Source organism: Erinaceus europaeus, chromosome 2 (genome assembly GCF_950295315.1).
Source record: "Erinaceus europaeus chromosome 2, mEriEur2.1, whole genome shotgun sequence".
Taxonomy (NCBI): domain Eukaryota; kingdom Metazoa; phylum Chordata; class Mammalia; order Eulipotyphla; family Erinaceidae; genus Erinaceus; species Erinaceus europaeus.
Window position 1 is genome coordinate 42,100,061 of NC_080163.1, and position 16,587 is coordinate 42,116,647.

Genomic DNA, 16,587 nt, shown 5'->3' on the forward strand with positions numbered 1-16,587 from the left:
TAAATGGTATTGGAAACAATGGGTTGAAACATGGAGAAGAATGAAACTGAATCACTGTATTTCACCAAATACAAAAATAAATTCCAAGTGGATCAAGGACTTGGATGTTAGACCAGAAACTATCAGACACTTAGAGGAAAATATTGGCAGAACTCTTTTCCGCATAAACTTTAAAGACATTTTCAATGAATTGAATCCAATTACAAAGAAGACTAAGGCAAGTATAAACCTATGGGACTACATCAAATTAAAAAGCTTCTTCACAACAAAAGAAACCAGTACCCAAACCAAGAGACCCCTCACAGAATGGGAGAAGATCTTTACAGGCCATACATCAGATAAGAGTTTAATAACCAACATATATAAAGAGCTTGCCAGACTCAACAACAAGACAACAAGTAACCCCATCCAAAAAATGAGGGGAGGACTTGGACAGAATATTCACCACAGAAGAGATCCAAAAGGCCGAAAAACATATGAAAAAATGCTCCAAGTCTCTGATTGTCAGAGAAATGCAAATCAAGACAACAATGAGATATCACTTCACTCCTGTGAGAATGTCATACATCAGAAAAGGTAACAGCAGCAAATGCTGGAGAGGGTGTGGGGCCAAAGGAACCCTCCTGCACTGCTGGTGGGAATGTAAATTGGTCTAGCCTCTGTGGAGAACAGTCTGGAGAACTCTCAGAAGGCTAGAAATGGACCTACCCTACGAGCCTGCAATTCCTCTCCTGGGGATATATCCTAAGGAACCCAACACATCCATCCAAAAAGATCTGTGTACACATATGTTCTTGGCAGCACAATTTGTAATAGCCAAAACCTGGAAGCAACCCAGGTGTCCAACAACAGATGAGTGGCTGAGCAAGTTGTGGTATATATACACAATGGAATACTACTCAGCTATAAAAAATGGTGTTTTCACCGTTTTTAGCCGATCTTGGATGGACCTTGAAAAATTCATGTTGAGTGAAATAAGTCAGAAACAGAAGGATGAATATGGGATGATCTCAGTCTTAGGCAGAAGTTGAAAAACAAGATCAGAAACGAAAACATAAGCAGAACCTGAAATGTAATTGGCATATCGCACCAAAGTAAAAGACTCTGGGGTGGGTGGGTAGGGAGAATGAAGGATGATAAATGACATAGTAGGGGTTGTATTGTTAAATGGGAAACTGGAGCATGTTATGCATGTACAAACTATTGTATTTACTGTTGAATATAAAACATTAATTCCCCAATAAAGAAATTTAAAAAAAAAAGAGTTCTAAATTAGCATGTATACTTTAAATATTAGTCACTCTTCTGAGTGCACACTACCTCCCATGGCCTTTTCTCTTGCCCTACTCAGGTAGTAAGTAGCACACCCACTTGAACACACGTTACCATGCACAAAGACCTGGATTAAAGTCCCCAGTCCCCACTTGCATGTTGGAAGTTTCACAAGTGGAGAAGCAGTGTTGTAGGTGTCTCTCTTTCTTCCTCCCACTCATCTTTCCCTCCTTTCTCAATTTATTTCTGTCCTATAAAATTAAAAAATAAAAGAAAGAAAGAGGGCTGGGGACACAGTGTAATGGTTATACAAAAAGACTTACATGCCTGAGTCAGCAAAAGTTCCAGGTTTAATTCCCAGAACCACCATAATTTAGAACTGAGCAGTGCTCTGGTAAAAAAAAAAAAAAAATACCAGGAATGATAGATTTACTGTGCAGGCACCTCAACCCAGTGACAACCTTGGTGGACATTAAAAAAAAAAAATCTAGACACATATTGTCTACCCCTTCTCCACTCAGATCTCGCAGAGTATATTATACCCAAAACTTACATTAAATCATAGCATTCATTCTCCCTCAAGCCTGTTCTTTCTATTCTCTATCTTGAAAGCATAACAAACCACACTCAGCTAGTCAAGGTAGAAACTAGGATGTCAGCCTTAGTGTTTTCTCTCCTTTTTTTCATACCCCTCAAATATAGCCATAAATCCTATCAATCCTGTGTTTTAATATCTCTTCACCTTGCTCCCTTCTCATGGACACAACTACAACCCCATTGCAGGCCATCATGTACTCTTGTTTGGGATACTGTAATAAACTTCTCCCAGTTCCACGGTGACTTTTACAGAATGTCAGTGTAAATGAGGTATATTCTATGTGAAACCTCTCACTGGTTCCTTACTACATTCAGAATAAATCTCAGACATCTAGCCCAGACCTTCACAATCCCATCATTAACCTAGAATTTGTGATACAACATCACAAAAATGTTTGCAACTGTCTAACTATACCAAACTCTTTAACTCTGTCCTGAGTTAACTCATTCCTAGGAGATCTTTAAACCTCTGCTAGAAATCCTATCATCTTCTACTACTCATGAGATTAATCTTTCCTCTGTGTCCCTACAATACTCTGTACTTCCCTGTGTAAATATTGTAATTATCTCTTACTGCTCTATCTCCCACACATAGTGTGTGCTAGTAAATGCTTAACAACTGGTTATGAAGAAGGAAGTCCTGATTTGTAATGTTTACCAATTTCCATGGTATAAATGCTCCTGTCATGGCAGCTTTCAAGTTACTAACATAATATCACTGAATGTGAGGGCTGGTAAGAGGTGTGGAGGAACATAACATTAAACCACCACAGAGTATTTCCACTAGACAAAATAAATCAATGTCAGCTAAAAGATAGTGGTAACAGTAAAATAATTAGAGAGTGATTAATTTTGAGTATTCATTACATTTGCTTTTCATACAATTTCATGTGGTTCTAGTTCTCATGCATGTGCAGTCTAAGTGTTCCTGGGCCAACTTTTTCAATGTTTTTATTTTAGATAGAGAGAAAAAGTGAGGAGAAAGGCAGAGTGGAAATTTCTCTGGTACTATGATGCTCCCCTATGGTGCTTGTTCTTAAACTTAAGAACAACGTACATGGCATAAAATACATCTATCTCCCAGATGCTGTTTTTAATATTATTTATTAGCAGATCACATCATTTAATTTTCAACATAGCCTATACTTAAGAATTTACTCACAATATTCCTGAGAACTGAACAATCAACTATTCAACTGGGTGAATGTTGACTCCAGTATTCAACTACCTACACTAGACTTTAAAATCCAAAATATAAACGTCTCTCTCCATGTTTTTTTTAAATATTTATTTTATTTATTTATTCCCTTTTGTTGCCCTTGGTGTTTTATTGTTGTAGTTATTATTGTTGTTGTTGTTGTTGGATAGGACAGAGAGAAATGGAGAGAGGAGGGGAAGACAGAGAAGAAGAGAGAAAGATAGACACCTGCAGACCTGCTTCACCGCCTGTGAAGCGACTCCCCTGCATGTGGGGAGCCGGGGTTCGAACCGGGATCCTTATGCTGGTCCTGGTGCTTTGCACCACCTGCGCTTAACCCGATGCGCTACAGCCCGACTCCCTCTCTCCATGTTTTTATCATATGGCACATAACAAATGCTCAATAAGTAGTTATTGAGCAAATAAATGGACATATTTAAATGAGGCATAGTCATCAACTTTCCCTCATTAAAATAATTATGATTTTGTCTCTTTCAAATTCCCATTTCTTCTCTCCCATTGGGGAGCCAGTTCAGTCCTCAGCGTTGCTGTTACACAAACAGGAAGACAAGGAGAGAGAGAGAGAAATACAGCTTCAATTTGTTAGAATAAAGTGAAAAGAATTGCTGCTTACTATATCAATTCTCAGTTTCTACCCAGTCCTAAGGAAATTTTGGTCAATAAATAGAAACTAAAGGACACCAAGAAAGCTCATTATCATGGCAGAGAAAAGCCTATGAGCATGTTGACTGTGCGGTGTTTTGAGGGTGTCTGACAAATAAGGAACCCGAGGGCATCTACTGTGTGAGAGAACAGAAAGAGAACGGTTAGATGCAACTGAATCCCTTCTAAGTACTCAAGACATGCAAATAAAATTCAGGCAGGCAACATGGGATAAATTTGGTCCACTACACACACTTATAGACCCCCAAACACATTATCTTCAAGCTACAGATGAGCCAGAACAAAGAGAAGCAGAGATAAGTGAAGAAGAGAAAGCAACTCTGAATTGGGATTAAACTATGCTGGAAGCATTAAAATAATTAAATACTTTAAATAAATAAATAAATAATAAAATAATTAAATTAAAATAAATAAAATAATTAAATAATTAAAATAATACCTTAACAAAGAAAGTACCCTTTAGAAAAGGAAACCAAAAAAAGAAGAATCAAACAGAGAAAGCTCTTGGGCCAGCTCATCCAAACTAGAAAAGAAAATAATTTAATTATAAAGCGTCCTACAACAGCCTCAGGTTAGTTGTTTTTTGTTTGTTTGTTTCATTTTGTTTTGTTTTTTACCAGAGTACCAATCAGCTCTGGTTTATGGTGATGCGGGGGATTGAACCTGGGACTTCGGAGTCTCAGGCATGACAGTCTGTTTGCATAACCATTGTGCTATCTCCCCCCCCCCCCGCCCTCAGGTTAGATTCTTGTTGTGGAGGAAGGAACCTATGAATACCCAAATGTCATAATTCAGCCCCTAGTTACTTATGTTATCTTTTGATCAACTTGGTGTTCCCCATGGTTCTCCGTCAGGATTCAATAAAGTGGTACTAAGCCCTCAGGAACATCTTGCTAGGAATTTTCTCATGATAAAACAATAACATGGCACTCTAACTATATGACTCCAAGACTGGGCAGCAGTGAGACACAGATGAGATAGGATTTTTTGTACCTACAAGACTAAGCAAATCAGAGATCTAGTATGTATGCTAATCCTGAAGTTCACAATTAAGCATAGATGTTTAGTTCTGGACTAGTGAAGAACTGACACTTAAAGATATCTAGATAGCAAGATTCAAGATTTGATGGCATAGTCCTATCATCACGAAATATCACCTATGCATAGACTGCTAGAATCTCAGATTCTTTATGGTATGGCACCACCTCAGTTCACAATATCAAGCTGTTTCTCCACAATCACTCATGGACATAATGACAGTTACCATGTACTGAAAGTTGATGAAATGTTAAGGTACTCTACATCCCCTAAAGCATTTTATCTTTGTAACAATCCTAAGATGTAAGTTAGCACCACTGTCTCCTGAGGCACTAAGATAAAACTTGTCAAAAAGTCACACAGTGTGGTCTGGGAGGTGGTGCAGTGGTAAAGCTTTGGACTCTCAAGCATGAGGTCCTGAGTTCGATCCCCGGCAGCACATGTGCCAGAATGATGTCTGGTTCTCTCTCCTCCTATCTTTCTCATAAGTAAATAAATAAATAAATAAATAAGTCACACAGTATTACTGAGTGAATAACTAACAATAACCCAAATCAATCTGACTCTATGGCTTATACTCTCGGCAGCCATGTCCACTGACTTTAGGATCATGTCCACATACCATCAAGTCAGGAGGAGCTAAATCCTTCTGTCCTATTCTCTGAGTTTCCACCCACTGTATGGTCAAACTAAGTCAAACAAAAAAATGACTGAATCTTCTGGGGCCTGTGAAATAATACTACTACTCTCCAGATTGTAGGAAATCGTATTATTATTGAAGTCAGTATTATTAACTGTACAGAACTTGTACTTTTCACACAAGTCCATTATGATTCCTCAAAGCTGTTCAGTGGCTTCAGCAATCTCTATCAATATACCCCTTAATTATGAAGCTCAGGAATAGGTATGATCATAATTGCATTCCTAAGAGCCCATTTCACAGACCACTTTCCTAAAGGCCTATAGTGGAAAAATCTCTTAAATAAACTATGTGAAAATGTAAAATGTAAAAAATGAAGCACTTAAATTCAGACAGATAGCATTAGGAAAAAAAAAAAAGGAAAAGAGGAAGGCAGTTTGGAATCCAGTCTTATATTTGGACTGAACAGGAGAGCTCAGCTTTTCCATTTGTGTATTAGATAATAGCTATAATATTGGGCTGTCCGAAAGGTCATGACACCTTTTTTGCATATAAAAAAATAGAAAAATTGCCTGGTAGTGACACAGTGGGATAAGTACACATGGTGCAAAGCACAAGGACTGGCATAAGGATCCGGTTCAAGCCCTGGCTCCCCACCTGCAGGGGGGTCACTTTATAAGCGGTGAAGCAGGTCTGCAGGTGTCTGTCTTTCTCTCCCCTTCTCTGTCTTCTTCTCCTCTCTCCATTTCTTTCTGTCCTATCTAACAATGATGATGACAGAAATAATAACAGTAATAATAACAACAAGGGCAACAAAATGGGGAAAATAGCCTCCAGGAGCAGTGGATTCATAGTGCAGGCACTGAGGCCCAGCGATAACCTTGGAGCCCCAGCGATAACCATGGAGGCAAAAGACAAAAAAAAAGGAAAATTATGTCACAATTTTTTCAAAAATGCAATAAATGCCCATGTGTTAAAAAGAAATTTTAGAAAAGTTGGTATGAGAGTTTGAAAACCCCTTCTTTTCTTCTTCTAGCGTTTGCCCTTCTTCCGTAGCCAGTCAACAGCATCAGGTTGAGCCTGATACTGTAAAGTTTCGAGACCTCCTTTGAATCTGGAGAGGTGGCAGTCGTTGACTATGTGGGTCATAGTCTGTCTGTAGCCGCAGGGGCAGTTCGGGTCGTCTCTGCCTCCCCAGCGATGGAACATAGCGGCGCACCGGCCATGGCCTGTTCGATAGCGATTGAGGAGGGCCCAATCATAACGTGCTAGGTCAAAGCCAGGTTGACGCTTGCAGGGGTCTGTGATGAGGTGTTTGTTCTTTACCTCAGCTGACTGCCAGCTCTGTTTCCAAGAGACTGGAACAGAGAAGTTCAGTGTAGGCGTAGGGGACCAGATTGGGTGACGAGACGTCAAGCGTTGGACAGGGTGGGCGAAGATATCCGCGTATATTGGCAGGTCCGGTCGAGCGTAGACATGGGAAATGAACTTAGATGATGCCGCATCCCGACGAATATCTGGTGGGGCGATGTTGCTAAGAACTGGCAGCCATGGAACCGGGGTGGAACGGATGGTTCCAGAAATTATCCTCATGGAGGAATATAATTTGGAATCGACCAAGTGGACATGGGGGCTACGGAACCATACTGGGGCACAGTATTCTGCAGTGGAATAGCATAATGCCAGAGATGATGATCGTAGTGTGGAAGCGCTCGCGCCCCATGAGGAGCTGGCCAGTCTTGCAATGATGTTATTCCTCGCGCCCACCTTTGCTGCAGTTTTTATGAGATGTTTGTGAAATGACAGAGTGCGATCGAGAGTAACGCCAAGATAGACTGGCTGGGCTTCATGCCGGATTCTCGTATCGCCAAGCTGCACATTAAGCTCACGCGAGGCCGAGGCATGGTGTAGACGGAAAACAGATGATACCGTTTTTGCAGTGCTAGGGATTAGTCGCCATTTTTTACAGTAATCAGATATCAGAAACATGTCTTTCGTGAGTGTTTCCTCGAGGGTGTCGAACTTTGATGCCTGAGTTGCACAACAGATGTCATCGGCGTAGATGAACTTCCTTGAAGAAGTTTCTGGGAGTTCATTGATGTAAATATTGAATAGCGTAGGAGCCAGAACAGAGCCCTGGGGGAGGCCACTTGAGACAAGTCTCCATCTGCTAGGCTTGTCACCCAGATGCACCCGGAATCTTCTGTTTTGGAGAAGAAACGATATAGTGTTGGCCACCCATGGAGGCAGGCATCTTGAGATCTTGACTAGGAGACCACGTTGCCAGACCGTGTCATAGGCTGCTGTGAGATCAACAAAGACAGCACCCGTCTTTAAATTCTTCTGGAATCCATTTTCAATGTAAGTTGAGAGGGCCAGGGCTTGTTCGCAGGTAGATCTTCCTGGGCGGAAACCAGCCTGGGCGGGTGATAGGAATTTCTCTGTAAGATGAGAAATACATGACAGAAGCAGCCTCTCAAGGAGTTTGTAACACACAGAGAGGAGAGAAATTGGTCTATAGCTGGCGGCCAGTGTTGGGTCTTTCTTTGGTTTCAAAACCGCTATAATCTTCGCACGACACCAAACTTTGGGCATAGACTCAGATTCCAAGATGTGGGACAGGAATGAAGCGAGCCACTTCTTTGCCGCGGGGCCCAGGTTAAGAATGAGTTCTGGGGTGATGTTCTCATAGCCAGCAGCTGTTCCCAGTTTAACCCTCTTCAAAGCGTCTTCCAGTTCAGACAGTGTAAAGGGAGAGAGTTTTGGAGATGGACAAGATAACCGGAAGTGGGATGACCACTCATGGGAAATTTCTCTTTTCCAGACTGGGTCGATCTTAGCACGTCCAACTTGAGTTAGGTGACTGGCCACTGAGTTTGGAGATACGGGAGGATGGGAGACGGGAGGGGGTTGGCTACCGCCACCCAGTCTGTGAAGAAGCTTCCAGGCCTTCCTACTTGAGTGGGTGAAGTTCAGACTTTCCGTGAGTTGTTGCCAGCAGGCTTGGCGTGCTGCATCCAGGGAGGCAATGAGATGGTCAGCCACATCTGGGTCGCCCGACTCATCATGCTGCTTTAGTAGTTGCTCGCATTCAGCATCAAGACAAGGCGTATAGTTAGCACATCTCTAGCACCCCTATAAATTATTAAATACTATACTTGCCTAAGATGATACTCACTGACTTTATAGGGGAAAAAACTATCTGGGGCCCTAGTCAGGGAGTCCTGAGATTCCCACACAAACACGACGAGCCTAGACCCCAAATAGATCCCTCTCTCCATTATCACTGGTCATCTCCATCAGGAAAAACATAATGGACCCTTTTGGGGGCCCCCATAGGACCTTGCCCTCAATGTGGATCAACAATGGTAGAGAATGTTTCATCCACCAGAGGGGGGTTAGATAACATATTCTATCTACCACCTGAGGAAGATGGGTCCTGAAATTGGTGCAACTTAGAATGTTCCTACTGATGACCACAGAATGCAAGTTCGAACCTACAGTGATGTAGAGGTTACATAGGCTCCTATGCTAAATATGAGCCCCAGATCAAATCAATGGGGTTTACAGTCAACAATATTTATACACTTTTCCCATATTTGGAGCTACTCTTCCCTCATCCAGCTTTCTAGTCCTTTTTCCAGCCATGACATCATCTCCCCAACCAAAAACCTGGGTCCATCTGTATATCAGATGTCAGGCTCAGGCAAAAAACTAATAAAGTCACAGGCCCTTTGGAATATACCTATAATAGAACTACTCATTATTTCCAAAACGGAGACACCCAAGTCATGATCTGCAATATTCCAGCCTTTAGGTTCATGAATAATCAACAATTTGTTTGGCTTTATATGTTACTCTTTTTCAGCTACCAGGTTCCAGATGCTACCGTGATGCCAACTGGACTTCCCTGGACAGACAACCCCACCAATGTGTCCTGGAGCTCCAGAGCCCTGCCCCACTAGGGAAAGAGAGAGGCAAGCTGGGAGTATGGATTGGCCTGTCAACGCTCATATTCAGCAGAGAAGCAATTACAGAAGCCAGACCTTCCACTTTCTGCACCCCATAGTGACCCTGGGTCCATATTCCCAAGGGGTTAAGGAATAGGAAAGCTATCAGGGGAGGGGATGAGATACAGAGCTCTGGTGGTGAGAACTGTACCCCTACTATCCTATGGTCTTGTCACTGCTTCCATTTTATGAATAAATACATTAAAATAATAATAATAGTAATAAAATTAATTTTAAAAACCTAAGAACAAAGCATGTTCATGCAACTTTCTACATGGTATAGTAATATCCTTCCATTTAATCATTTTTTAGGATTTATCTAGAAATTACAATAAATTTATGTCAGTTGTAATTACTGCAAATTTTATCAAATAAATCACTTGTTTTTAAAAATTGGCCCAAAGTGTTATTGTACAGATTTATGTTAATAATCTAAAACCTAATGAGCAAAATCCTAAAAACCCAAATTTGGGTGTGAGGAAATCAATATCCTTCTTTCACTGACTTCATTGTTCATTGTTTCTATGATTGAAAAGCTTACTTCACCAAAAAGCTCTTCAAAAATGGGAAGCTTGGTTTCAGTTATCACTGAAATACACATTTGCTTCAGGTAGCAACAATACCAAAAAAAGAAAGAAAGAAAGAAAGAAAGAAAGAAAGAAAGAAAGAAAGAAAAAAAGAAAAGAAAAAAACTTCTAAAAAATTTTCTACACATGACAATAAGGAGCAAGAGAGAACTCAACAACATACCTAGCAAAGAAAGAAAAGGCCAGAATGTTTAATAGTTGATCTGGCCAAGAGCTTTCCAGAATTTCAGCTGTCATTGCAAAACTCAGCATTTATAGAACAACAGTTCTGTAAATCATGACATCTCTGGGGGGTGAGACATTTTTTAGACAAGGGGAAAAAGTTGGGGGAAAGTTGGGGAAAAATTCAGTTCCTTCTGGCTCTGAAGCTCCCCAGAGTGTAAGGGCAGGCACTCTTTGGTAAGGAACTGCCAGCCCTTCTCCCTGTGTGTGCTGCTGGCATATCTGTGGCATAATGCTATGCACCTGGTAGCCTTTTCAAGCAGGTGTATACATATGCTTCTGATGGAGGGGGAAAACGCCATAATAATATGAAATTTACAATTCTAACTTTTTTTTATTCTTTGTTTTGGTCACCAGAGTTTTGCACCTTCACAATCCACTACTCCTGATGTGTTTTTGTTTGTTTGTTTGTTTGTTTGTTTTCCTTTAAATTTCAGATATACACAGAGAGGGGGAAATAAACACAGAAGGAGGAAGAGAGCAGGAAAGATGTAACAATACTGCTTTGCCATCCATGAAGCTTCAGCTGGACTAAGTGTTCCCACTTGCTGTCAGGCTCAAATCTGAGTCCCCATATATGGCAAAGTGTGCATTCTGCCAGGTGAGTTATCTCCCAACCCTACCACACTAGTAATTTTTTTTTATTTTTTGAAAATTTATGAGGCAGGGGAGATAACATAATGATTATACCAAAGACTTCATGCCTGAGGCTCTGAAGTCCCATGTTCAGTCCCCAGCACCATCAGAATCCAGAGCTGAGCTTTGCTCTGCTAAAAAAAAATAAAATAAAATAAGATTTATGTATGAGAAAGAGCCAAAGCATCACTCTTTTTTTACTGTTCCAACCTTTGAGTTAATCTATCAGTTACACACAGTGAGTGTCTCCTAGAAACAAGGGTAACAAGTGGAACCTGAACTGAATGCCCAACACAGATTTGATGGAACAATACACACAGAGGCATTACAATAGTGACTGGAACAGGCTCCACTGAAACCAACAGTAGCCTTTCCAGACACTGGAATTCTAATTTCCTTGTTGGAAATCAAATCAGTTGAATAAGACTTAGAGTTTTATCATCACAGGAGACTGAGAGGTAAAAACAACCCAATCTTTCAGCTTCATTACAGTGAACCCCAAGTCAGGACTCCCCAACCCCAGATCAGGACCCAGAAATGCTCAGATATCTCTCAACCCCTGGCCAACTCTCAGAGCAGCAAGAGGTCTGAGGTTCTAGCAGCCCCAAATTAAGAGAGACACATACTACACTATTTCACCACTTGTCAATCTTCCCTCCCCCCACCCCACTGCTATCAGACTAAGCACTGTATTGTATGTTAACTAAAAACCTGTCAGTTCTATGGACTGGGGAGACACCCTAGTAATTATGCAGAAAGACTTTACTGCCTGAGGTTCTAAGGTCCCAGGGTCAATCTCTAGTACCATGAGTCTGAGCTGAGTATCTCTCAGTATTTTTCCCTCTGAGTCCAATGTGAGTGGAACCATATTAGCTCTCTCTCTCTCTCTCTCTCTCTCTCTCTCTCATGGCTTTTTATAGTCCTGATTTCTTAGATGGTAAGCAAAGCATCACTCTTGTATATGTAGTGCTCGGGGTGGATCTCAGGACCCTGCACTTTCAAGTACAGCACTCTAGCCCCTAAGTCACTTCCTGAGTCACACTCTAACTTCTTTTTTCTTTTTACAATTTTAAGTGAATAGTTTAGTTCATGTCATTGTGGATGTGCTACCATCAGCACCATGTATCAGCAGAACTTTTTTTTCTTCCAAACTAAAATGCTATGGTCATTAAACATTCCCATTCCCTCCTTATTCCACTCTCTGGCAACCACAAGTCTACTTTTCACCTCTCTGAATCTGACTATTCTAGGTACCTCGTGTGATATGGATATTTATTTATTTATTTATTTTAATCCACCCACAAAGCTGATTTGAAGAACTGTAAAAAAAATCCCATTAGCAAGGGTGACTGCTATTTTCAATGTCTCTATCTGCTCTGTGCACATGCACAGTAGCACACAATTTATCACTGAGAGCCAGTGACCCTATCCCTTTGTAAAAGAAGACAAAGTCATCTTTCTTTGACTGATCACATCACAGATGAAAATAGGAAATTTAGTACCAGAATATCTTGTAAAGAGAAGGCAGATTTAGGAAATACACACACACACAAAAAAAAAAAACCTTAAGATTTCTATCCAAATAAAAGTGTATGCAGCTCATGAATCCAAATCACTACGGTATCTGGGTGCCCCAGAGAACCTATAAAAAGGAGGATTAGAGTAGGTTAGGTCTTAGTGAAACCCAGAAGAGAAAATACTTAACCTTATGTGGTATGTTATCTAAAAAGAGATTTTAGGAAGAATGAAAAGGACGGCCTAATAATCTCTCTAATTTTCTCAGAATAATAATCCCATATAATCTCTGAATGAAAAAATAGGGAAGTCATAAAATAAGCTTGATCATATCCCTGCATAAGTCACAGCAAACAGGGTACTAGCCAAACACCAATGATAAAAACAACTATCATTCACTGACGTCTTCCTCTGCCTCTGAAAGACTTTACTAGATGCTTTATTCATATTGCCTCATTCAGTCCTCACAGCAGCTCTATGAGGTATATGTATTCCCTTTGTACAAAATGAAAACTTGATTCTGAAAAGAAAGTAACACATTCAAGGCCACATAGTTTATGAAGTAGAGTCACTGCAAGCTCTGTTATTCCAAATCTATAATTTCAAGTAATACCCTTTCAAAGTAGAAGTTCTTTTCATCCCCTCACGGCAAAGAAAGAAGACTGTTATTAGAAATTTCTCAGTTTAAAAAAATAATGATGATGCTTATAAACAGTCCCAACTAAGCTTCAGCAGGTTAGTTGTGGAATAAGCACTAGATTCAGGATCCTTCCAGTCTCTAGAAGATTGACATGTGATTTCAGGCCAGTGATGTGGCTTCTCTGGCCCTGGGTTTCCCAGAGTACTTATAAAACAAGATCACTGCCCTCTCTCTTCCCCCTACCTCAAAGAATTCCATGGAGTCAATTACCCATGATATGATAATAAGGTTGCTATACAAGGATGAAGCTATTGATCAGAGGCTTCAACCTCCTCTCTGGACAACTTTCTTTGTAGTTATCAGATCGTTCCACAAAAATTATCAGTTAGTTGATCAGCTGATGCCTAGAACCCACTATGTGTGCAGTCACACAGTATTCAATGAGGAGTATTCACAGGTACAAAGCACGATCCTTTTCCTTGAGGAACTGTCTCCAAGTCTGGGAATTTGTGAAATATATGAAACAAATGAACAGAAAGATCTGGTGAGTGGGCCTATTATTCAATATCCAATAATGAAATATACACTAGAGGTCTTAGGACATGGATTAAGGCTAGGAAACTTGAAGTTAGCAAAACTAAGTGAAGCTCCAAATTAGCCTTAACAGATGAGTAACTTTTGAAAAGAGGAAAAGGAATTCCAAACAAAAGAATCTCTAGAACTAAGAATCTTGGACTGAAGAGACTAGAATACAAAATGGATGACCACAAAGGAGACTAGCAGATCGCATGGTGGGACAATGGTAAGCAGTGGGAAGGGCTATGGGGGTCAGATTTCAGAAAACTTGAGTGCCTGGCATGACAAACTGAACTTGGAATGGGAACAAAAGGTTATAAGCTGGATGACCTGGTAAGTACTGAACACTACTCACTTTGAATGTCCTACCTACTCTAACTCTAGTAGAGGAAAAGCCAAAACAGGTGCTCTAAAGCCCTGGACATCAGCTATTGCACTAAAGTGTTGAGGAACAAAGGGTTCCTTGGGGGGCAAGGCCTTATTACATTTCTTAATATCATCCTAGGTAAAATACATTATGTGTCCAAAAATGCTTGGCAAGCAATACTTTGATCAGCTGATGCTAGTTTCACAAAGACTATTCAGACCCAAATGCCACACAGAAATTAAACAAATTTAGGCCTGGTTCAAGCCTCTTAACCTTCAAATCACTTCAGCCCTTCAGTCAGCTATCAGACTAATAGAAGAAGGTTAAGGAGACCACCAATCTCTGCCCAAAATCTGAGAGACAGGAATTCAGATAGTCTGTTACCCAATAGCCTACAGGAAGTAAGTACCTCACTAAGATCCCATTACAGAGAGTGCCAAGGAAGAACCTGCATCAGTGTAGCACACTCAGTCTAAAAAGTCCCAGACTCTGTGAGAGACATAACAAGAAAAGTATCCCTAGGTTAGGTGTCCTAGAGGACACCTAACAATCATACCAGTTATAATAAAGTCTAGAGAGGTTTAATGGCATCACCGTATCACAGAATAACAATCCATGCACAGGAAAGTATTTTTTAAAAATATTTTATTTATTCCCTTTTGTTGCCCTTGTTTTATTGTTGTAGTTATTATTGGATAGGACAGAGAGAAATTGAGAAAGGAGGGGAAGACAGAGAAGGGGAGAGAAAGATAGACACCAGCAGACCTGCTTCACCGCCTGTGAAACAAGACCCCTGCAGGTGGGGAGCGGGGCTTGAACCTGGATCCTTACACCTGGTCCCTGCGCTTTCCACCACGTGTGCTTAACCTGCTACACTACCTACTGCCAGACTCCTTTTGAGGTTCTCCCCAGTGTTGATTTAGTTGGGCCTCTTACTGTTTAACCAATAAATAGATTATCACCTTCATCAGAGCAACAGCTCAGTGGTACATTGCCATGGCCAGCCCCCTCCCAAGCAAGCCTTGTTCTCTACCAGCCATAGACCTCAAGAATAAAGAGGCCAGCACAGTATGAGATGTTTTATCACAGACAGAAGAATAACCCACCTCTAAGGTGCATTAAGCAACTTCGCTGAAAGAATCAGATCATTTAAAATATTGATTTGCATTTGCCCACCAAGAAATAAGCCCTTGTGAGATCCAGCTCAACAAAAGTACTTAAAATCCCTTCTGTTGATCTCTATTTTGTATAAAAGTCTTGGTGGAAGGAGCAAGTACACCTCTTTCAGTATCATTCAGAAACCATCTCAGTACAAATAAGAATCAGTTCAGAGCAAGTGTCATCTCTCAGTTTCTCAGTCTTACGTGAATGTAATGGTAATAAGACACACAATTGTGGGTGCACGCACACACTTTCAGTAAAGACATCATTATAGCATGCTTGCTAAACATCTAAACACTTCAGTGTGAACGTGCAAGTGCTCTATGCCAGGCCAGCCCAACTGTGACATCAAAAAGCCCCCACTAATGAGAAGAAGAAGAAGAAAAAAACACCCGGGAAACTATCCAAGAAAGGGAAACGCCTCCTGGAAACAGCCTAAAATCGGTAATCCAGATTCAGTCCAGGCTGAAAGAATTCCCAAACACCAGCCAGGAAGTCCCTTCTATCTGGGTGCTCCACTGCCCAGCAAACAGAGATCTGACTTTGCGGAAGCCAGATCACTGGAGAAGGGGGTTTCCCTACTCTGACTGCTGCCTGCTGGGATCCATCATCCCTCAGGTCTTCAGACCCTGCCTAACCAATGTAAACACAATCCCCGCAAGCACACGTTCATTTAAACACACTCCCACACGCACAACACACACTTACACATACATACCTTTCACCCTCCATTGTGCGAGGCCCGGCCCGGATGGCAACCGTTGAACTGTGCATGCACCCCGGGATCCTAGCTCCCTTTTCTGCTCTCAGTTCTCCCAGCCAACTAGCTGGAGTTCTGATCAACAGCAGTGATTCAGCATGGCTGCAAATGAAGCCTCCTCCCTCTCAGTCCTCCTTCCTTTGACTTACTAGTGGCAGCTTCTACCGCAGAAACAGAAGCAGAAGCAGCGGAGGCAGAAAATGTCTTACCCAGAGCTCCCTGCAGCCCTTTCAGCAGCTAAAAGCAGCAACCCACTTGCTCCCCCTCCCCCGCGGGCTTGCTGCTTGGCGTCTCCTAGGAACGGCAGCGGCAGCAGCTTCAGCTCCAGAGATCCAACTGCAGTGCCACCTTTCCGGTTGCCCCCTCATCTGCCCAGACATACCCAGCCTAAGCAACTAGCCCATGTCCAGGGGCTCTTGCCTCTTCTTGACAAAATTGCAAAGGGTCAGGCAGTTCTCAACTAGCCCAAGAAATTCTGGGCCCCACCTTCCCCCTGTCCCCATAGGCTGTGTCTGTCAGCCCTGCCAGATTGCTGGAATGAGGAGGCCCCTCAGCGGCTTGCTGTGGAGTTTATCTACCTTGGGAAATGAACATGTAGGTCACAGCCCATGTTCCATTTCCTCCTTCCCAAATCTATAGAAGCTCTTAGTGTCTGGAGAGATGAAGATAAGATGGGGAGAAGAG

The 16,587-nt window shown here is 41.5% G+C and overlaps 1 protein-coding gene across 6 annotated transcripts in view; it reads right to left on the minus strand.

The window, feature by feature from the left end:
* KLHL3 (kelch like family member 3) overlaps positions 1–16,385 on the minus strand; it is a 152,138-nt gene extending 135,753 nt beyond the window's left edge. For 3 of the 6 annotated variants that reach the window (XM_016185784.2, XM_007517571.3, XM_060178475.1), the window contains exon 1: positions 15,862–16,381. In XM_016185784.2, coding sequence (XP_016041270.1) covers positions 15,862–15,917 — 56 coding nt within the window. In that variant the 5' untranslated portion in view covers positions 15,918–16,381. Of the gene's footprint in view, positions 1–15,861 lie in introns of all 6 variants that reach the window. The other 3 variants (XM_016185783.2, XM_060178485.1, XM_060178479.1) reach the window with 3 other exon arrangements.
* Between the last annotated feature and the right edge of the window lie 202 nt (positions 16,386–16,587).